Source organism: Eubalaena glacialis, chromosome 7 (genome assembly GCF_028564815.1).
Source record: "Eubalaena glacialis isolate mEubGla1 chromosome 7, mEubGla1.1.hap2.+ XY, whole genome shotgun sequence".
NCBI lineage: Eukaryota > Metazoa > Chordata > Mammalia > Artiodactyla > Balaenidae > Eubalaena > Eubalaena glacialis.
In genome coordinates this window covers 105,916,023-105,933,104 of record NC_083722.1, presented here as the reverse complement: position 1 = coordinate 105,933,104, position 17,082 = coordinate 105,916,023, and the positions used below count along the sequence as shown (strand labels likewise).

At 41.6% G+C, this 17,082-nt stretch overlaps 2 protein-coding genes across 4 annotated transcripts in view; one reads left to right on the top strand and one right to left on the bottom strand.

Annotated features, from left to right (window-relative positions):
• Positions 1-1,026, bottom strand: part of FANCD2 (FA complementation group D2) — a 55,489-nt gene extending 54,463 nt beyond the window's left edge. For 2 of the 3 annotated variants that reach the window (XM_061197255.1, XM_061197259.1), the window contains exon 1: positions 966-1,026. The gene's annotated coding sequence lies outside the window, so the exon portion shown is untranslated. Of the gene's footprint in view, positions 1-816; positions 882-965 lie in introns of those variants that run through there. The other variant, XM_061197258.1, reaches the window with a different exon arrangement.
• A 40-nt stretch (positions 1,027-1,066) lies between these two features.
• EMC3 (ER membrane protein complex subunit 3) lies at positions 1,067-16,533 on the top strand. The gene is made up of 8 exons (XM_061197260.1): positions 1,067-1,407; positions 6,752-6,809; positions 7,143-7,236; positions 9,020-9,124; positions 9,844-9,925; positions 12,093-12,172; positions 12,952-13,034; positions 16,298-16,533. Exons 1-8 carry the CDS (start codon positions 1,253-1,255, stop codon positions 16,424-16,426), a joined length of 786 nt encoding a protein of 261 aa, XP_061053243.1. The 5' UTR covers positions 1,067-1,252; the 3' UTR covers positions 16,427-16,533.
• The last annotated feature ends 549 nt before the right edge of the window (positions 16,534-17,082 follow it).

Here is a 17,082-nt window from a genome sequence, read left to right as displayed (position 1 = left end):
TTGTAAACTAGAACCTTCCTGGTTTCACTGCTTTTGCATAAGGTGTTGTTTTCACCTGAAATGCTCTTATCCGCCTGGAAATTACTCCTCCTCCTTAAAGACTCAGTCAAATGTCATCTTCCTCCTATCCCCAAGGGAGATTACTACTCCAGCTTCCCTGCTCCAGAGTATATGTAGGAGGCCTTACAATGCACTAGACTGTGGGGCTCCTTGAGAGCAGGAACCCAGTGTCCTTTATTTCAGGTATCCCTAGTGCCCAGCACGGTACCTGACATAAAAAAAAATTTCCGAGAATATTCGCTAAATGAGAATGGCTGGCAGGCAGGTAAATACTAACAGCTAATAAAAACTATTTTAAGTGCTTTACATTTGCTACTTCATTTATTCCTCACAAAACTTTTTGAGGTAGCTACCATTATTCTCACATTCAGTGGCAGAGCTGGGATCCCAATTTAGCAATCCGGCTCCAGGATCTGCCTCTTAACTACCACCTACACTTACTCTTGATTATAACATTGCCTTCCAATAATATTTACCATTTACTATGTACCAAGCGTCATGCTAAGCGTTTTCTTTATCCGTTGTCGCGTTTACTACTTATAACCATTACCAGCCATTCTGTCGATGGAAAAACTAAGGCAAGTCACGGCCTCCTGACTTCAGGGCACACGCCCGTAACACGTGCTAACCGGTCCCGCTTCCACAGAAGCCTGAAAGCCGGGGAGACCGGACGGGCTGCCCGGACCAGGTCCTCCGGGGAGGGAGCAGGGGTCAAGTCCCTCCTCACTTCGTCATTTTAACGACGCAAGGAGGTACCTGGGAGGATTATCCCATGACAAGACAGTTGAGGAAGCTGAGCTTCGGGGCGCGGAGCCCCAGATGGAAAGGCCGGGCTCTGCCGGGGCCTAGAGACCAGGCCGCAGAGACGCGGAGCCTCTAGAGGAGACGACCGCTGCTCCACTCACCCGCCGAGAAGCCGTTGTCGCCCATCCTTTTCGACTTTCCCGCGCGGCGCAACGCCACAAGGACGCCGTCGAAGCGCGCCTCGCCGTGACGTCAAAGTTCCCCGCCGGAAGCCGGCGGCCGCGCGGGCCGGCGTGGGGCAGGGCGCAAGGGCAGAGGCTGAGGTGGGGTTCCGGGCTCGCCTGGCTGAGGGGCGTGAGAAGGCCCGGAGGCGAACTCGACGAGCAGACCTGCGCCCCGGTGAAGATCGACCCGGCTACAGCTGGGCGGGAGGCGGCTCTCTGTGAAGATGGCAGGGCCGGAGCTGCTGCTCGACTCCAACATCCGCCTCTGGGTGGTCCTGCCTATCGTTATCATCACCTTCTTCGTGGGCATGATTCGCCACTACGTGTCCATCCTGCTGCAGAGCGACAAGAAGCTCACCCAGGAACAAGTCTCCGACAGGTCAGCTCCCTCCCCTCTCCGGCGATCTCACTCTCTCGTGACCTTGGGCAAGAAAGTGCAGGGGTTATGTCAGTTTGCCCGGGTTCACATCGCGCCCCCGCTAGCTGACTGTCCTTGGCTGAGTTACCCCTGTGTTTCACTTTCTTCATCTGCAAAAGGACGATGATACCAGGACATGCCTCATAGAGCAGGCGTGGGGATTAAATTTTAGATGATGTCTGTAAAACATTTCTCTAGATACAGTATAAGTTTCCATGAGCCTGAATGATCGCAAAATGGGACATTTGGTTTCATAAATTGTTTTACTGCCTCAAAAGTTACTAAAATTTTTCTAAAATGTGTTAAACCAAAACTGAAAAATACACAAATAAAAAAATATTAGACCATATTTGGGAATAGAATGTATGTAAAAAGTGGTTGTCAAGATTGAAGAATACACTGACTCTTCGGAAAGGAAAAAAAACAAAAACTAGAATTTTATTTTAAGAAAATGTTTTTCAGTTGCAAATTACCACTGCAAAGCAGAAACTTTACCTTTATAACCAGTACAAGGACTTATTTTTAGATATTAATGGAAATGAAAATGCAAAATTAAAAATTTCTTGTAGAATTTGCAGACCTTAGAGAAACTGAGTGTTGAGAACGTATAGGATAATTTAAGTTTGCCTTGCTTCAGGGTTGAAATGCCTCAAGGTCACAATTCTCAACCCCACTTCTGCAAAATTGCTCAGCAGTATAGAGACCTAGCCGAATTTCTGTTCAGCCTGTGGAAGTCCTGAATTATCTATAGTGAACAAGGTTTTCTTGATGACCACCCATGTGCCCTGCACTGTGCTGTATGCTCTGGGGTACAAAATATGACAAGGTCAAGATCCTACTCTCAGGGAGTTTCAGTCCAAGTGATAAAACATGCACAAGGAAAATAGGAGATACCATTAACTTAGTGCTTAGGATATGCCGGTACGGTGGTAATCACTTTAAATGACATAATATATGGGAAGAATTCAGCTTAAAGTCCTGCAGTATTTCCTTTTTGCTCTTTAAAAAAAAATGTGGTAAAACACACATAACATAAAATTTTCCATTTCGACTGTCTTTAAGTATACAGTTCAGTGACATTAAGTACATTCACATTGTTGTGCAACTGTCACCACCGTCCACTTCCAGAATATTTTCCTCATCCCTAACAGAAACTCTGGGCCTATTAAATAATAACTCATTTCCTTCTCCCTCAGCCCCTGGGACCCACCGTTCTACTTTCTATCTCTAGGTACTTCATATAAGTGGAATCATACAGTATTTGTCCTTTTGTGTCTGGCTCATTTCATTTAGTATAATGTGTTCATGGTTCATCCATGTTGTTGCAAATGAGGGGTTTCCTTCTTTTTCATGGCTGAATAATATTCCAGTGTGTGTGTGTCTACATATATATCATGTTGTCTTTATCCTTTCAAGGTTGTTTCTATATCTGGGCTATTGTGATTCATACTGCAATGAACATGGGGATGCAAATATATATATATATTTTTTAATGTGATTCTATTCTATTTTTAATTTTTTGTGGAACCTCCATACTATTTTCCATAAAGGTTGTACCAATTTACATTCCCACCAGCAGGGGTTTCCTTTCCTCCCCCTTTTGCTTTTAAGATAAAGACTAAAATACAGTAGCACCCTTAAGAAGGGAATCATGTCACATGGTACAACATAGATAAACCTTAAGGACATTAAGCTAAGTAAAAGAAACCAGACCCAAAAAGACAGTATTTGTATGATTCCACTTATGTGAAGTATCTAAAGTAGTCAAATTCACAGAAAATATTGATAGAATGGTGGTTACCAGGAGCTGGGAGAGGGGGAATGGGGGAGTTACTGTGCAATGGGAAGAGTTTCAGGTTTGCAGGATGAAAAAGTTCTGGAGATCTATCTCACAACAATGTGAATATACTTAACACTACTGAACTGTGCGCTTAAATGTGGTTAAGATGGTAAATTTTGTTACATGTTTTTCACCCCAATTTTTTTAAAAAGCATTGGGATTCACATGGCCTTGCATAGTCTGGCTCTTGCCAACCTCTCAAGCCTTGTCTCACCACATTTCTGTAGTCCTCTTTCTTCCAGCCATATGGCCTTTTCTCAGGTCCTCAGAGACATAGTGCTTACTCCTCCCTCACAGCTTTTGCCCAAGCTGTTCCCTCCAGCACGTGGCCAAGGTAATCTCTACTCATCCTTAAGATTTCAACGTAATCATACCGCCTCAGCAAAGCTTTCTCCAAGACCTCGACTTACTAGACTCAGTCACATCCCCCATTCATCTCTCCTTCCTAGGACATAACAGATGAATTTCACATTTATTCCTGTGGTTATTTGATTAATGTTTTTCTCCCCCACTAAACTTTAATTTTCTTGAGATACTTGCTTTTTGATCACTGTTGTTCATGTCACCTGGCACATGGCACTCAGAAGCTCAAGAAGTATTTCTTCAATGAGAATAAATCTGTTATTATACACAATATGAATGGAGGCGTAGGGAATTTAAATGACTCATCCAAGATCACATAATTAACAAGTGGCAGAGCAAAGACTTCAACCCATCTGTCCAACACCAGAGCTTAAATTCTTACCCATTATTGGAGACCCAGTGCTGCTTAAACTATCAGTGGTAAAGAACCAATTTTTTTGGTTTTTCAATTTCCAATTTATCTCAGACTGGTGCTTTTGTAAAATTTTTTGATCACATATTTGGATGTTGTGACAATGTCAATTTACTATAAAGGTTTCTAAATCCTCACTCTCAGTGACTATTCTTACCTCGTCACAGACCAGTGTTGGTGCATAGGCCACATTGTGAACAGCTTTATTTATTTATTTTTTAAAAAGATGTCTTTATTTATTTTTTTAATTTATTTTTGGCTGCATTCGGTCTTTGTTGCTGCGCGTGGACTTTCTCTAGTTGTGGGAGTGGGGGCTACTCTTCGTTGCAGTGTGTGGGCTTCTCATTGCGATGGCTTCTCTTCTTGCGAAGCATGGGCTCTAGGTGCATGGGCTTCAGCAGTTGTGACGCGTGGGCTCAGTAGTTGTGGCTCATGGCCTCTAGAGCGCAGGCTCAGTAGTTGTGGCTCACGGGCTTAGTTGCTCCGCGGCATGTGGGATCTTCCCGGACCAGGGCTTGAACCCGTGTCCCCTTCATTGGCAGGCGGATTCTTAACTGCTGCGCCACCAGGGAAGTCCGTGAATAGCTTTAGACTAGCTCCCAGGGAACGAAACATATCACCTGTCACCTCTGTAGGCCTGTGTATAGAGCAGTCAGCTGTACAGTATAATGAGGTCAAGAGGAGGAGGACCAGAGAGAATTCCATGAGGCCACTGGGCATCAAGAAGAGTTCCATGGAATATTACTCAGCCATAAAAAGGAATGAAATGGGGCTTCCCTGGTGGCGCAGTGGTTGGGAGCCTGCCTGCCAATGCAGGGGACACGGGTTCGAGCCCTGGTCTGGGAAGATCCCACATGCCACGGAGCAACTAAGCCCGTGCGCCACAGCTACTGAGCCTGCGCGTCTGGAGCCTGTGCTCCACAACAAGAGAGGTCACGACAGTGAGAGGCCCGCGCACCGCGATGAAGAGTGGCCCCCGCTTGCCACAGCTAGAGAGAGCCCTCGCACAGAAACGAAGACCCAACGCAGCCAAAAATAAATAAATAAATAAATTAAAAAAAAACAAAAACAAAAACAGAAAACGGTCTCCTTAGGGAAAAAAAAAAAAGGAATGAAATGTTGCCATTTGCAGCAACATGGATGGACCTAGAGAATATTATGCTTAGTGAAATAAGCCAGACGAAGAGAAACACTATATCACTTACATGTGAAATCTAAAATATAATACAAATGAATGTATATAGAAAACAGAAACAGACTCACAGACATAGAAAACAAACTTACAGTTACCGAAGGGCACCAGGAGGCGGGGAGGAACAAATTACGAGTATGGGATTAACAGATACAAACTACTGTACCTAAAATAGATAAGCAACAAGAATGTACTGTATAACACAGGGAAGTATATCTAATATCTTGTAATAACCTATAATGGAAAATAATATGCAAAAAAAAAAACTGAATCACTATGCTGTATACCTGAAACTAATGCAATATTGTAAATCAACTATACTTCAATTAAAAAAAGAGTTCTGGGACTTCCCTGGTGGTGCGGTGGTTGGGAATTCGCCTGCCAATGCGGGGGGCGCGGGTTCGGGCCCTGGTCCGGGAGGATCCCACATTCCGTGGAGCAGCTGAGCCCGGGTGCCACAGCTACCGAGCCTGTGCCGCAACTAGAGAAACCCCGCGCAGCAACAAAGACCCAACTCAGCCAAAAATAAATAAATAAATTAAAAAAAAAAAAAAAGAGTTCTATGGAGAAGGTGGGATTTGAAAAGGGTGTTGGAGCATGATGAGGTAGAATTGGTGAGGGAGGGGGCACTAGAGCAATCCCAGCACATGGAGAAGCTAGAATATGCATAAGGTGACAACGGGACCCTAAGCGTACCGGCTGACTGCTTAGAGCAGGTGGTCTACATTGAGGAGTAGACAGAAAACCAAGCACAGTTTTCATGTGTTAATTTCTGTATACAGTTTTTTTCACTTTTCAAGAAGGATTTCCATTAACTTAAGGAGGTTTTTTATTCCCCTCATTAAAACAACCTTTGAAAATCTAGAAAAAATTAGCATTTTTATCTCTTCTGTTTGATGTTTGTATCTTAGCACTGCCTACTTGTGGTATTACACTTTGTTATCTGTAATGATCAATTATGTTCAAGTATCAGATAATTTCATTTATTAATTCAATAAGTATTTATTGAAAGCTTACTAACATCCTGAATCCTGAGTACAATTTCTATTTGTTGTCTGTCAGGTAACAATCCTGTCAAGTCTCGTACTCACTTCTCTATCAGGTTTAAAAACTTCCTTCGTTTATCCTCACCCTTCCTCCCTCCTCCTGGCCCCGGGTCTTCTGAGTAGCATCCAACTGCTACTCTTTTCACTCAGAGAAAGTTCCTTCTTAGCTCATTATAAAGTAAGAAAAAGCTGAGCGTAATGTCCCAAATGTGCCTTCCTCAGAAATCTTTGTTCAGGAACAGTCACTTCTGAAAAATGCTCTTTTGGAAAGCTCATTGTTGGGTTAAATATGTTCTACTGGTTTTAAGGACACTGTATTTTGAAAAGTTTCCGCACAGAGCTATTGCCAAATAGGCCCTGTCTTGTGTTTAAATAGGTGTTCTACTTTATTCTCTCATTTTCTTCTAGTGTTTCGCTTTTAAAAATCTCATTGTCTTGGTTGTATTTTTCAGTCAAGTCCTAATTCGAAGCAGAGTCCTCAGGGAAAATGGAAAATACATTCCCAAACAGGTACTCATAAATGAGTAAAAGCTCCACGATTCACTGTTGAGGGCAGTAGATATCTGAATGTTTTATAAGGGGATTCTTCGGGGAAAGCTGAAGGCGGGCAAGTCAGTAATTAAGCTGTGTCCTGGTGGTGTTTGCTGTCATTGTGACCTTGCCCTTCTTGGGAAATTGTTTTTAAATGTGACTCAGCTAAAGTGTCAGGTCAGCTGCCAAGTAGGCTGCCAGCTCTGAGTGTAACAGCATATTCCAAGGGCCTTCTGACTAAACCTTGGGGGAATAATTTGACAATGTGCTATGTCACAGTTTTAAGACTTAAAAAGTTCTTTTTTCTACTAGTCTTTCCTGACACGAAAATATTACTTCAACAACCCAGAGGATGGATTTTTCAAAAAAACTAAAAGGAAGGTTGTTCCTCCTTCTCCTATGACTGGTATGTTTATTCCCTTCTCTCATCTTTAAGGAAGACTTTTAACATTATTGGGGGGATGGGCAGGGAGGATGTCGTTTTATTTGAAATTTAAATTTTACAAGACAGTAATCTAAGGGACCTTAGGGATCATCGGATACAGGGATCTACAGAAGTAGGGTTCTCTTTTTCAAATAAATCTTCAGGGAACCCCAATGTATAAAGTGGATTAAAAAAAGAGCTCTCAGCTGAGGGGGTGGGGACTAGAGCCATTGTCCCTGGGTCTCTCCCCTTTGCTGTTCCTCAGGACCCGGGGCTCTGAGGAGCACAGCTGGAGAGCATTCCAGTGCCAGGTCCCATCCAGTGCCTGGATGCTACTGCTGACAGATGACCTCCAGATTCTGCCTGACTGCTTCCCTAGACCATCTATTTCTTTGTCAGACATGATTGCTTGGCCCGTCCTACAGTTTTTCCTCTAACAGATTTCTTACTTTCTCTGATCCCAGTCATGTGAAAAACACAGCATCTTTAAAGTAAAACAAAATAACTTATTATTCAGTGTTGCCTAGCCACTCATTTCAGTACCTATTTCTTTAGGTGAGATAACCAGTTATTTTAAACCTAGACAGAAGATACTGGAATTGATTTTAATAAGTCTTTTAGAAAACCTACAAGAAAAAAAGACCAATAAGTATATGAAAAGATACTTGACATCACTAAAATCAGTGGAATGCAAATTAAAACAAGATGTCGTTTTTAGCCCATTAAACTGGCAAAGATTGAAAAGCTTGACCAAAACTGCTACTGTCAAGGTCATGGGAAGTTAGGCCCTCTCACTGTTGTTGAAAGTCAGTTTTAAATGGTAAATCCCTTGGCCCAGAAATTCTTCTAAGAGTTTCTCTTACAGAAACACTTACATAAACATGCAGATTTATGTACAAGGAAGTTGTTGGTAACACTGTTTATTGGCCAAAAAACCAAACAAACAAACAAAAAAACAATCTATAGGCCTACCCAGAAGTGATGAGTGACCACACAGTGGACTCCCATGCAGACATTAAAAATAATGAGAGATATTATACCAATGTGGAAACACCATTCACAATATGTTAACTTTTTAAAATTAAGAAGCAGAATAGGGACTTCCTTGGTGGCACAGTGGTTAAGAATCCACCTGCCAATGCAGGGGACACGGGTTCGAGCCCTGGTCCGGGAAGATCCCACATGCCATGGAGCAACTAAGTCCATGCGCCACAACTACTGAGCCTGCGCTCTAGAGCCTGCGAGCCACAACTACTGAGCCCATGTGCCACAACTACTGAAGACCGCGCACCTAGAGCCCATGCTCCGCAACTAGAGAAGCCACCGCAATGAGAAGCCCATGCACCACAACAAAGAGTAGCCCCCGCTTACCGCAACTAGAGAAAGCCCACACGCAGCAATGAAGACCCAACACAGTCAAAAAACAAAACAAACAAAAAAAGTAGCAGAACAGTAAGCATAGTATCCCTTTATATGTATATATATAGAGAGAGAGAGAGAAACTATTGTGTGTATATTCATGTATAAGTGCATATGTATGTTTTTATAGATATATAAAGATGGAAGGAGATAAAACAAACAGTTAAAAATGTTCAGAGAGTAGGCTCAGAGGAACTGTCTGCATCCTGTGTTTCTATGTCGTTTGAATTTTTTACAATGAGCTTGTATTACTTTAATTATCAAATAAATTAAAAACTTACAGAAAACAGGAGTACGTCCCTGCCAACAGTGGTAACAGGTATTGGTTTCTTGTGTTTTGTCTTAGATCCCACTATGCTTACAGACATGATGAAAGGCAATGTCACAAATGTCCTCCCTATGATTCTTATTGGTGGATGGATCAACATGACGTTTTCAGGCTTTGTAACAAGTAAGTTACAGACCCAGAAGACTTCAGGTTTACTTCATCTGTGATCCTTTCCCATGACCCTGTTCAGAAATCCAAGGGCTGCTGAGACACTACTGTCATGGGTCCTATGTTCTCTAGTGGAAACTGATAAGTCTTTGAACAAAAAAATTTAATATGCTCTGATTTTATGGCTTTTATCCCAAAATGATAATAAATTCATGATGTGGTTGCTTTTTTACTAATAGGGACTCAAACAAGTGGATTGCTAGTTTATATCCGAAACTAGTTTGGTATTCTAGTGAGTAGGAGAAAGGGAAGCCTATTTCTGTCTTGACTTCATTTTCTAGGTGTTGGGGTGAGTTGTTGGTCAATTTGTTTGTAAGCTGCTTTGATTTAAATGAACTAGGTTTCTCAGTAATGTAGTTCTTTTGTGTGTATGTATTCCACTTTGGGCTTAACAGATCAGTGCAAGTTTCTTTTCCAGATTTTGGGACACAGCTCAGTTTGAGCCCCTGCTTCTTAAGCACTAGAGAAGCTGGTGTTATTCAAGGAACTAGAGCAGAGTGACATTTGACTGTTAATTCTTCAGAAGGTGACACATCTCCTTGTGGAAATCATTTTCTAAACACTGTATGGTACAGATTTCCCACCTCCTCAGGGAAATAATATGTGCATCACACTTAAACTGTTCTACAAAGGAAGCTGGGAGTGATTCTGAATTTTTTCTTTCTTCTCTGCAGCCAAGGTCCCGTTTCCACTGACCCTCCGTTTTAAGCCTATGCTACAGCAAGGAATTGAACTACTCACATTAGATGCCTCCTGGTAAGGACTTTCTTCTATTTAATAAAAACACCAACCAAAATCTAAAACAGGGATCTCTTAAAGAACAGGATTTCCAGTTTGCCTGCTTCACTGGAATAGGTTTTTGGAGTTTTTCTCATTGAAACTCCACTCAGAATGCCACAGGTGGATTATGGCAACTTTTACATGAGTCTTGCAAAAGGAGAGAATGTAGTAGCCTCTTTAATTAATTAATTAATTAATTTTATTTTTGGCTGTGTTGAGTCTTCGTTGCTGCACGCGGGCTTTCTCTAGTTGTGGCGAGTGGGGGCTACTCTTCGTTGCAGTGCGCGGCCTTCTCATTGCGATGGCTTCTCTTGTTGCGGAGCACGGGCTCTAGGTGCGTGGGCTTCCGTAGTTGTGGCACACGGGCTCAGTAGTTGTGGCTTGAGGGCTCTAGAGCACAGGCTCAGTAGTTGTGGCGCATGGGCTCAGTTGCTCCGCGGCATGTGGGATCTTCCTGGACCAGGGCTCAAACCCGTGTCCCCTGCATTGGCAGGCGGATTCTTAACCACCGCGCCACCAGGGAAGCCCTGTATCAGCCTCTTTTTCCCTAGCGTCTTGGGGCTGAGGAGTCCAAGAGCAGATGTGTCCACCCCAAGAAATTTAAAAGATAAAGCCAGGAACTCTGGCCAAGGCAGACTTTTTAGCAATACATACCCTGGAGCTTATGGAAGTGGATGTTGGTATTCTTTTTTCCAAAATACATTACTGCTAATAACAACATTAATCCTTTTCATTGGTACCAGTCACTGTTCTAAGGATTTTCCATATATTATTTTATAATATATGGAAACCCTATGAAGTAATTGGAGACATTGAGATTTGACCACAAACCTGTCCAAATCCAACACTCGTGTCTTACCATTCTGTTTTTTATAGCAGAGTAATAAAACCCAAAATCTGAAGAGCTCTTAGAACACTGCCACAGCCTCTGGAATGCAGTAGTGCTTCTTCATGTGGTCTCTCCAGATTATTTTGTCTATGGCTTCCCAAAGACTAGCATCTAAAGGAAGCCAAACAGTAGGAGAAGGAGGAGAATGGGCAACGGGGGGTAACCAGTGCTGATCTTGATTCACTCTCCAGTTGGAGCAGAGCAGTCTCTGGTTGTTTGGGAGGGACAGGATAGACCCGGTGCTGGGAGAGTCTTGGCTATGTGCCCTTCCCCCAGAGGAGAAAAGCTATACTTAATATGAGTAGCATGACTCTATTAAACCTTGACCTTCCAGTCTCATGTGGGCTAAACAAAAACTTCATGGGCTGGAGAAAAGCTTTTTTATCTTTTCTTAGCATCTGACATACTTGCGTGGACAAAGGAGCCTAGAACCGGCTATAAACTAGCTTACCAACCTGCAACATTATGTACAGATAGGTGTGACCCAAGTATTGGAATGAAGTGTGGGTTCTTTCCATCTCTGTATCATTTCTTATACTCTTTAGTTTTTATTATATGCGAGCATATTAACTTTATTGGGGTAAGGTGGGAAACCTAAGCTAAGGAGGGCTTTGATGATAATAGTTCAAAACTTGGAATGGCTTTCCCAGTTGCTACAGTCTTCAGTATGAAGCCCACCAACACTTGTGATTCCTTCTAGAGAATGGAATTCAGGACAGGAGGCCTCTTTCTATTTATATTTTATGTACTTTAGTATTGTTGGCATTTATTATATATAACAAGTGTGTGTTGTTTTTATGATTACAAATAATAAATGGTTTGAAAACCCATTATGTATGAAGGAAAAATTAAACAAAGCTTGCATTCCCTGATAAAATGAAGCACACCAGTTGTGAGTTCAGTTCCTGCTACTGAATGCCAAAGAATTTATCACATAGCCGGAAGGAGCAGTTTGCCTCCGTATATTACCTTATTTTATCCTCATGGCAACTCTGGGAAGTGAGTGGAGGAATTGAGATTTGACCCCCAAGTCTGTCCAAATCCAGTGCTCAGCTGTTCGCCTGCAGAGAGCTATAACTATTTGCAACATGGCCTTCACAACTTGTGTTTCTTCTTTGGTTGTGCTTTGGATGACTACAGCCTGCCCCAGGTGATTCCTTTACATACTCTGAACAACTTTGGGTGGTAGAAAAGTGTGTGAACTAGGTTAATTCTGAAATAACTTACCTACATTGTTTCACTTTTGCTTCCTAGGGTGAGTTCTGCATCCTGGTATTTCCTCAATGTCTTTGGGCTTCGGAGCATTTACTCTCTGATTTTGGGCCAAGATAATGGTAAGAAGCAAATACTTCAATAGATGAGTCATTCACGCCAGGGCCAGAATGATCATGTAGGCTATGCTGTTTGTGAACACAGTCAAATGCAGTGCTTCATTCCTTAAACGTATTCATAAGTTTCTGAGGTATTCTGAGTCTTAAAAACCCCAGGGTCAGACTGAAGATCTGAATTCTCCTTGGTAATCATGGGGACGGTATTTAGTTGCCCAGAGTCTGATGCCCTCCTGTGAGGGATCCAGCACCAGCAATACAAGCCTGTAAACCTGAAGCTGAAAGAAGGCTGGGTTTGATCAGTTTACTCATTGACTAGAGTTCCTGCTGGTATCAATCCTGGCTTTCTTACTTAATAGCTGGGACCTTGGGCAAGTTACTTAAGCACTCCAGTCCTCTGTTTGCCTATCTGTAAAATAGGGACCTTAATGATTGACTTCTGGGTTTGTTGTTAGGAGTAGATGAGGTAGATACATAAAGTACTTAGTGAAGTACCTGGCATGTAGGAGTTGCTCAGTAACTGATGGCTGTTGTTAGTGTTATTTAAATTTGAAATAAAGTTTCGCACTTCCTTTAGTTATCTTCCTTCTCCTGCTATTATCATGTCCATTTTTCAGAAGAGGTAAAGTGCTTTCACATAGTGCATGACAGGGCCAGTGAACTGTCATATGGTTCTCTAACCCACTACCAAGCATCTGTAAGTGCTGTGTAAGGACCATCCTTCTCCGAGGGTCCTGGGTGCTCTCTGCGCCCTGGCACTCACACGGATGTGTCTTACGCTGCAGCTGCTGACCAATCACGGATGATGCAGGAACAGATGACTGGAGCAGCCATGGCCATGCCTGCAGACACCAACAAAGCTTTTAAGGTACACTCACTTCTCCTCCGAGCTTCACTGAAGCTCGGAAAGGTGTTACCAGAGTTACTTTTAAAGATGAATTTCCTGAAGTGAGTGTAGTATGTATGGTTCCATCCTTTAAATTTAGCAAAAATGTATTTCCGTTTACATGTCTCTTATTCCAGAGACAGAATCATCTGTTAAGTAAATTAGAGATTCTTGGTACTTTTACTGGTTTTTAAATGCTCACCCAGTTTAATCCACACTGTAAATGAAGTTATAAAAACAGCCCAATCAGAGGTACCAGGTAAACATTTGGAATATTTTGAACTTTTTTGGACCGTGATATAAATTTCATTCAATAAAATCTAAATTGGGAATTCCCTGGCGGTCCAGTGATTAGGACTCCGCGCTCTGACTGCTGAGGGCCTGGGCTCAATCCCTGGCCAAGGAACTAACATCCCACAGGCCACGCGGCACAGCCAAAAAAAAAAAAAAATCTAAATTACTTACAGCCTTTCATGAAATGATTCTGGAATTTGTAAAATCCAATATAATTTTTGTACAGCAAACTCTCACTAATTTTTCATGATAAAAACTAGAAATAGAGGAGAATTTGCTCATCTTGATGCAAGATATCTATGAAAGACCCACAACTATCATCCATACTCATACTGAAAGCTTTTCCCCTAGGGTTAGGAACAAGACAAGGATGTCCACTCTCACCACTTCTATTCAACATTGTACTAGATGTTCTAGCCTGGACAGTTAGGCAAGAAAAAGAAATAAAAGGCATCTAGATTAGAAAGGAAGAAGTAAAACTATCTTTGTTTGCAAATAACATGGTCTCGTATATAGAATATCGTAAGGAATCCACAAAAAAACTATTACACGTAATAAGTTCAGCAAGGTTTTAGGATACAAGATCAATATTCAGAAAGCAGTCGTTGTTCTACACACTGGTAATAAAGAATCTGAAAAATTGAAATTAAGAAAACAATTCCAAACCATAATGGAAAAGAATGTAAAAAAATAATGTCTATATGCGTATAACTGATTCACTTTTCTGTATAGCAGAGATTGGTACAACATTGTAAATCAACTATACTTCAATTTAAAAAAAATTTAAAAACCCAATTCCACTTACAATAGTATCAAAAAGAATAAAATAAGAAGAAATTTAAAACACACAAGACTTGTACACTGATAATTGTAAAATACTGCTGAAAGAAACTAAAGGAGACCTAAATAAATGGAAATATATCCATGTACATATTATCTTGACTTAATATTATCAAGATGGCAATAGCCCTAGATCTGTTGATCTACAGATTCAACATAATCCCTATCAAAATTCCACCAACCTTTCTTGCAGAAATTGGCAGGCTAATCCAGAAGTTCATATGGAGATGAAAGGGCCCCAGAACAGGCAAAACAATGTTGAATAATAACAAAGTTGGAAGACTCACACTTCCTGATCCGAAAACCTACTTCTGAGCTACAGTAATCAAGACTGTGTGGGATTGGCATATGGACAGACATCCAGATCAACAGAATAGAATTGAGAGTTCAGAAATAAATCCATACATTTAGATCTTTCTGTTTCAGGGGATGCAAAATTTGGAAATAGATAGTGGTGATGGTTGCACAGCATTGTGAACCTAATAAATGCCACTAAATTGTATACTTAACAGTGGCTAAAAGTGGCAAATTTTGTATTGTATATATATTTTACCACAATAAAAAAAAATTTTTTTGAATAAAAGTTTTTAAATGGGTCAAAGACTTAAATATAAGAGCTAAAATTATAAAGCTCTTAAAAGAAAACATAGGTGTAAATGTTTGTGACCTTGGATTAGGCAATGATTTCTTAGATATGACATCAAAAGTATTAGCAGCAAAAGGAAAAATAGATTAGTGGAACTTTGTCAAAATGAAGACTGTGCTTCTAAAGACACTATTAAGAAAGTGAAAAGACAACCCAGAGAATCAGAGAAAATGTCTGCAAATCATATATCTGATAAGGGTCCAGTATTCAGAATAAAGAACTCTTAGAACTCAACAATAAAAAGATGATCCAGTAAAAATGGGCAAAAGACATGAATAAACATTTCTCCAAAGAAGATACACAAATACCCAATAAGCTAAGCTCATGAAAAGATGCCCAACATCATTAGTCATCGGGGAAATGCAAATCAAAACCACAATGAGATACAAAGATGGATAATGAGTGTTGACAAAGATACAAAGAAATTGGAACCCTCATACCTGCTGGTGATTGTGCAGACACTTCGGAACACAGTTTTTAGCCTTTCCTCAAAGAGTTAAACACAGTTACCATACATGACCCAGCAGTTCTACTCTTAGCTAAGTACCCAAGAGAATTGAAAACACATGTTCACACAAAAACTTAGTACAAGAATGTTCAGGGACTTCCCGGGTGGTGCAGTGGTTAAGAATCCGCCTGCCAATGCAGGGGACAAGGGTTCGAGCCCTGGTCCGGGAAGATCCCACATGCTGCGGAGCAACTAAGCCCATGAGCCACAACTACTGAGCCTGTGCTCTAGAGCCCTCAAGCCACAACTACTGAAGCCCGCGTGCCTAGAGCCCGTGCTCCGCAGCAAGAGAAGCCACCGCAATGAGAAGCCCGCGCACCACAAGGAAGAGTAGCCCCCGCTCGCTGCAACTACAGAAAGCCCGCGCAGCAGTGAAGCCCCAACAAAGCCAAAAAAAAAAAAAAAAGATACAGAAAGTAAAGTAGTAGTTGCCAGTGGTTGGGGGAGGGGATAGTGGGGAGTGTTTGCTGTTTGATATGGAGTTGTTTTTGCAGTGACGAAAGTGTTCTGGAATTAGGTAGTGGTGATGGTTGCACATCTTTGTGAATATACTAAAAACCACTAAATTGCACATATTAAAGGGGTGAATTTTACGGCCTAAATTATATATTTAAAAACCCACACCCATGAGCTAACATTTGTATTGCACATTAAGTTTCATACAACATTTTTTAAAAACCTACTAAAGGTGAAAGTAGTCAGCATTAATAGAATACTTGAGAAATGTAATTAGTTGCCAGCTCCAATGACTGTGAACAAATTCTTTCTTTCTTAGCCTAGTCTCCTAGTCTGTAACTTGGGGGCGGGGGGGGTGGGTAAGGGGAGAGCAGCACCTACGTCATAGGATTGAGTGAGCTTCACATGTACATAGCTGAACCCAGCTCCTGGCCCAAGCAAGTCAGCACTGCTCTTATAACGGCCCTTCTCTCCCTGCCCCCACATTCTCTTCCTCTGCAGACAGAGTGGGAAGCTTTGGAGCTGACGGATCACCAGTGGGCACTAGATGATGTCGAAGAGGAGCTCATGGCCAAAGACCTCCACTTCGAAGGCATGTTCAAAAAGGAATTACAGACCTCTATTTTTTGAAGACCAAGCAGGGGTCAGCTGTGTCAGGAACTCGGAGTAACGCTTAACCTTGTAACTTTTGTTTGAGCTGGAGCCTCTCGGAATAAAAAGGGGGATGCGTGAGCCGGCGGGTGTGCAGCAAGGATTGTTCTTGTCTGAGCCGGGTTCCCCTTTATGTCTGAAACCAGAAGAAACATGAGGAGTGTGTGCTGGGTGACTTGCCCAGAAACAACGAGTTTTGAAATGTTTAAAGTTTTCCTTCTGGTGACTCTAGTAATAAAAGTAAGAGAGGGGGAGAAACTCAAGCTAGTGATAATATATAAAACTTAGCAAAACTTCAGGAATTTCAGAAAAAGTGTTGTCAATTAAACCTAATGATTATGTACAGTCACTCTGACTTCTAAACCATAGTAAACTCCTGTTTTCTTGGGATCCAAACACCCCGCGTTTTACCTTTAATTTTTTGTTAGTATTTTTATAACTTTCCTTATGCAAATAATACATTTTCATTACCGAAAATTTAGGACCAATGGATGAAACTCTCTGTGTTGTTCATTTTGCGCCTGCAGAATGACATGAAGAGCCAATATGTTAAAACCTTATTCAAACAAACTCTTTTCAGAGTGAATACCCAGGGCCAGGACAGACTTAGCAAACCTTCTCTCTGTCTTAATACT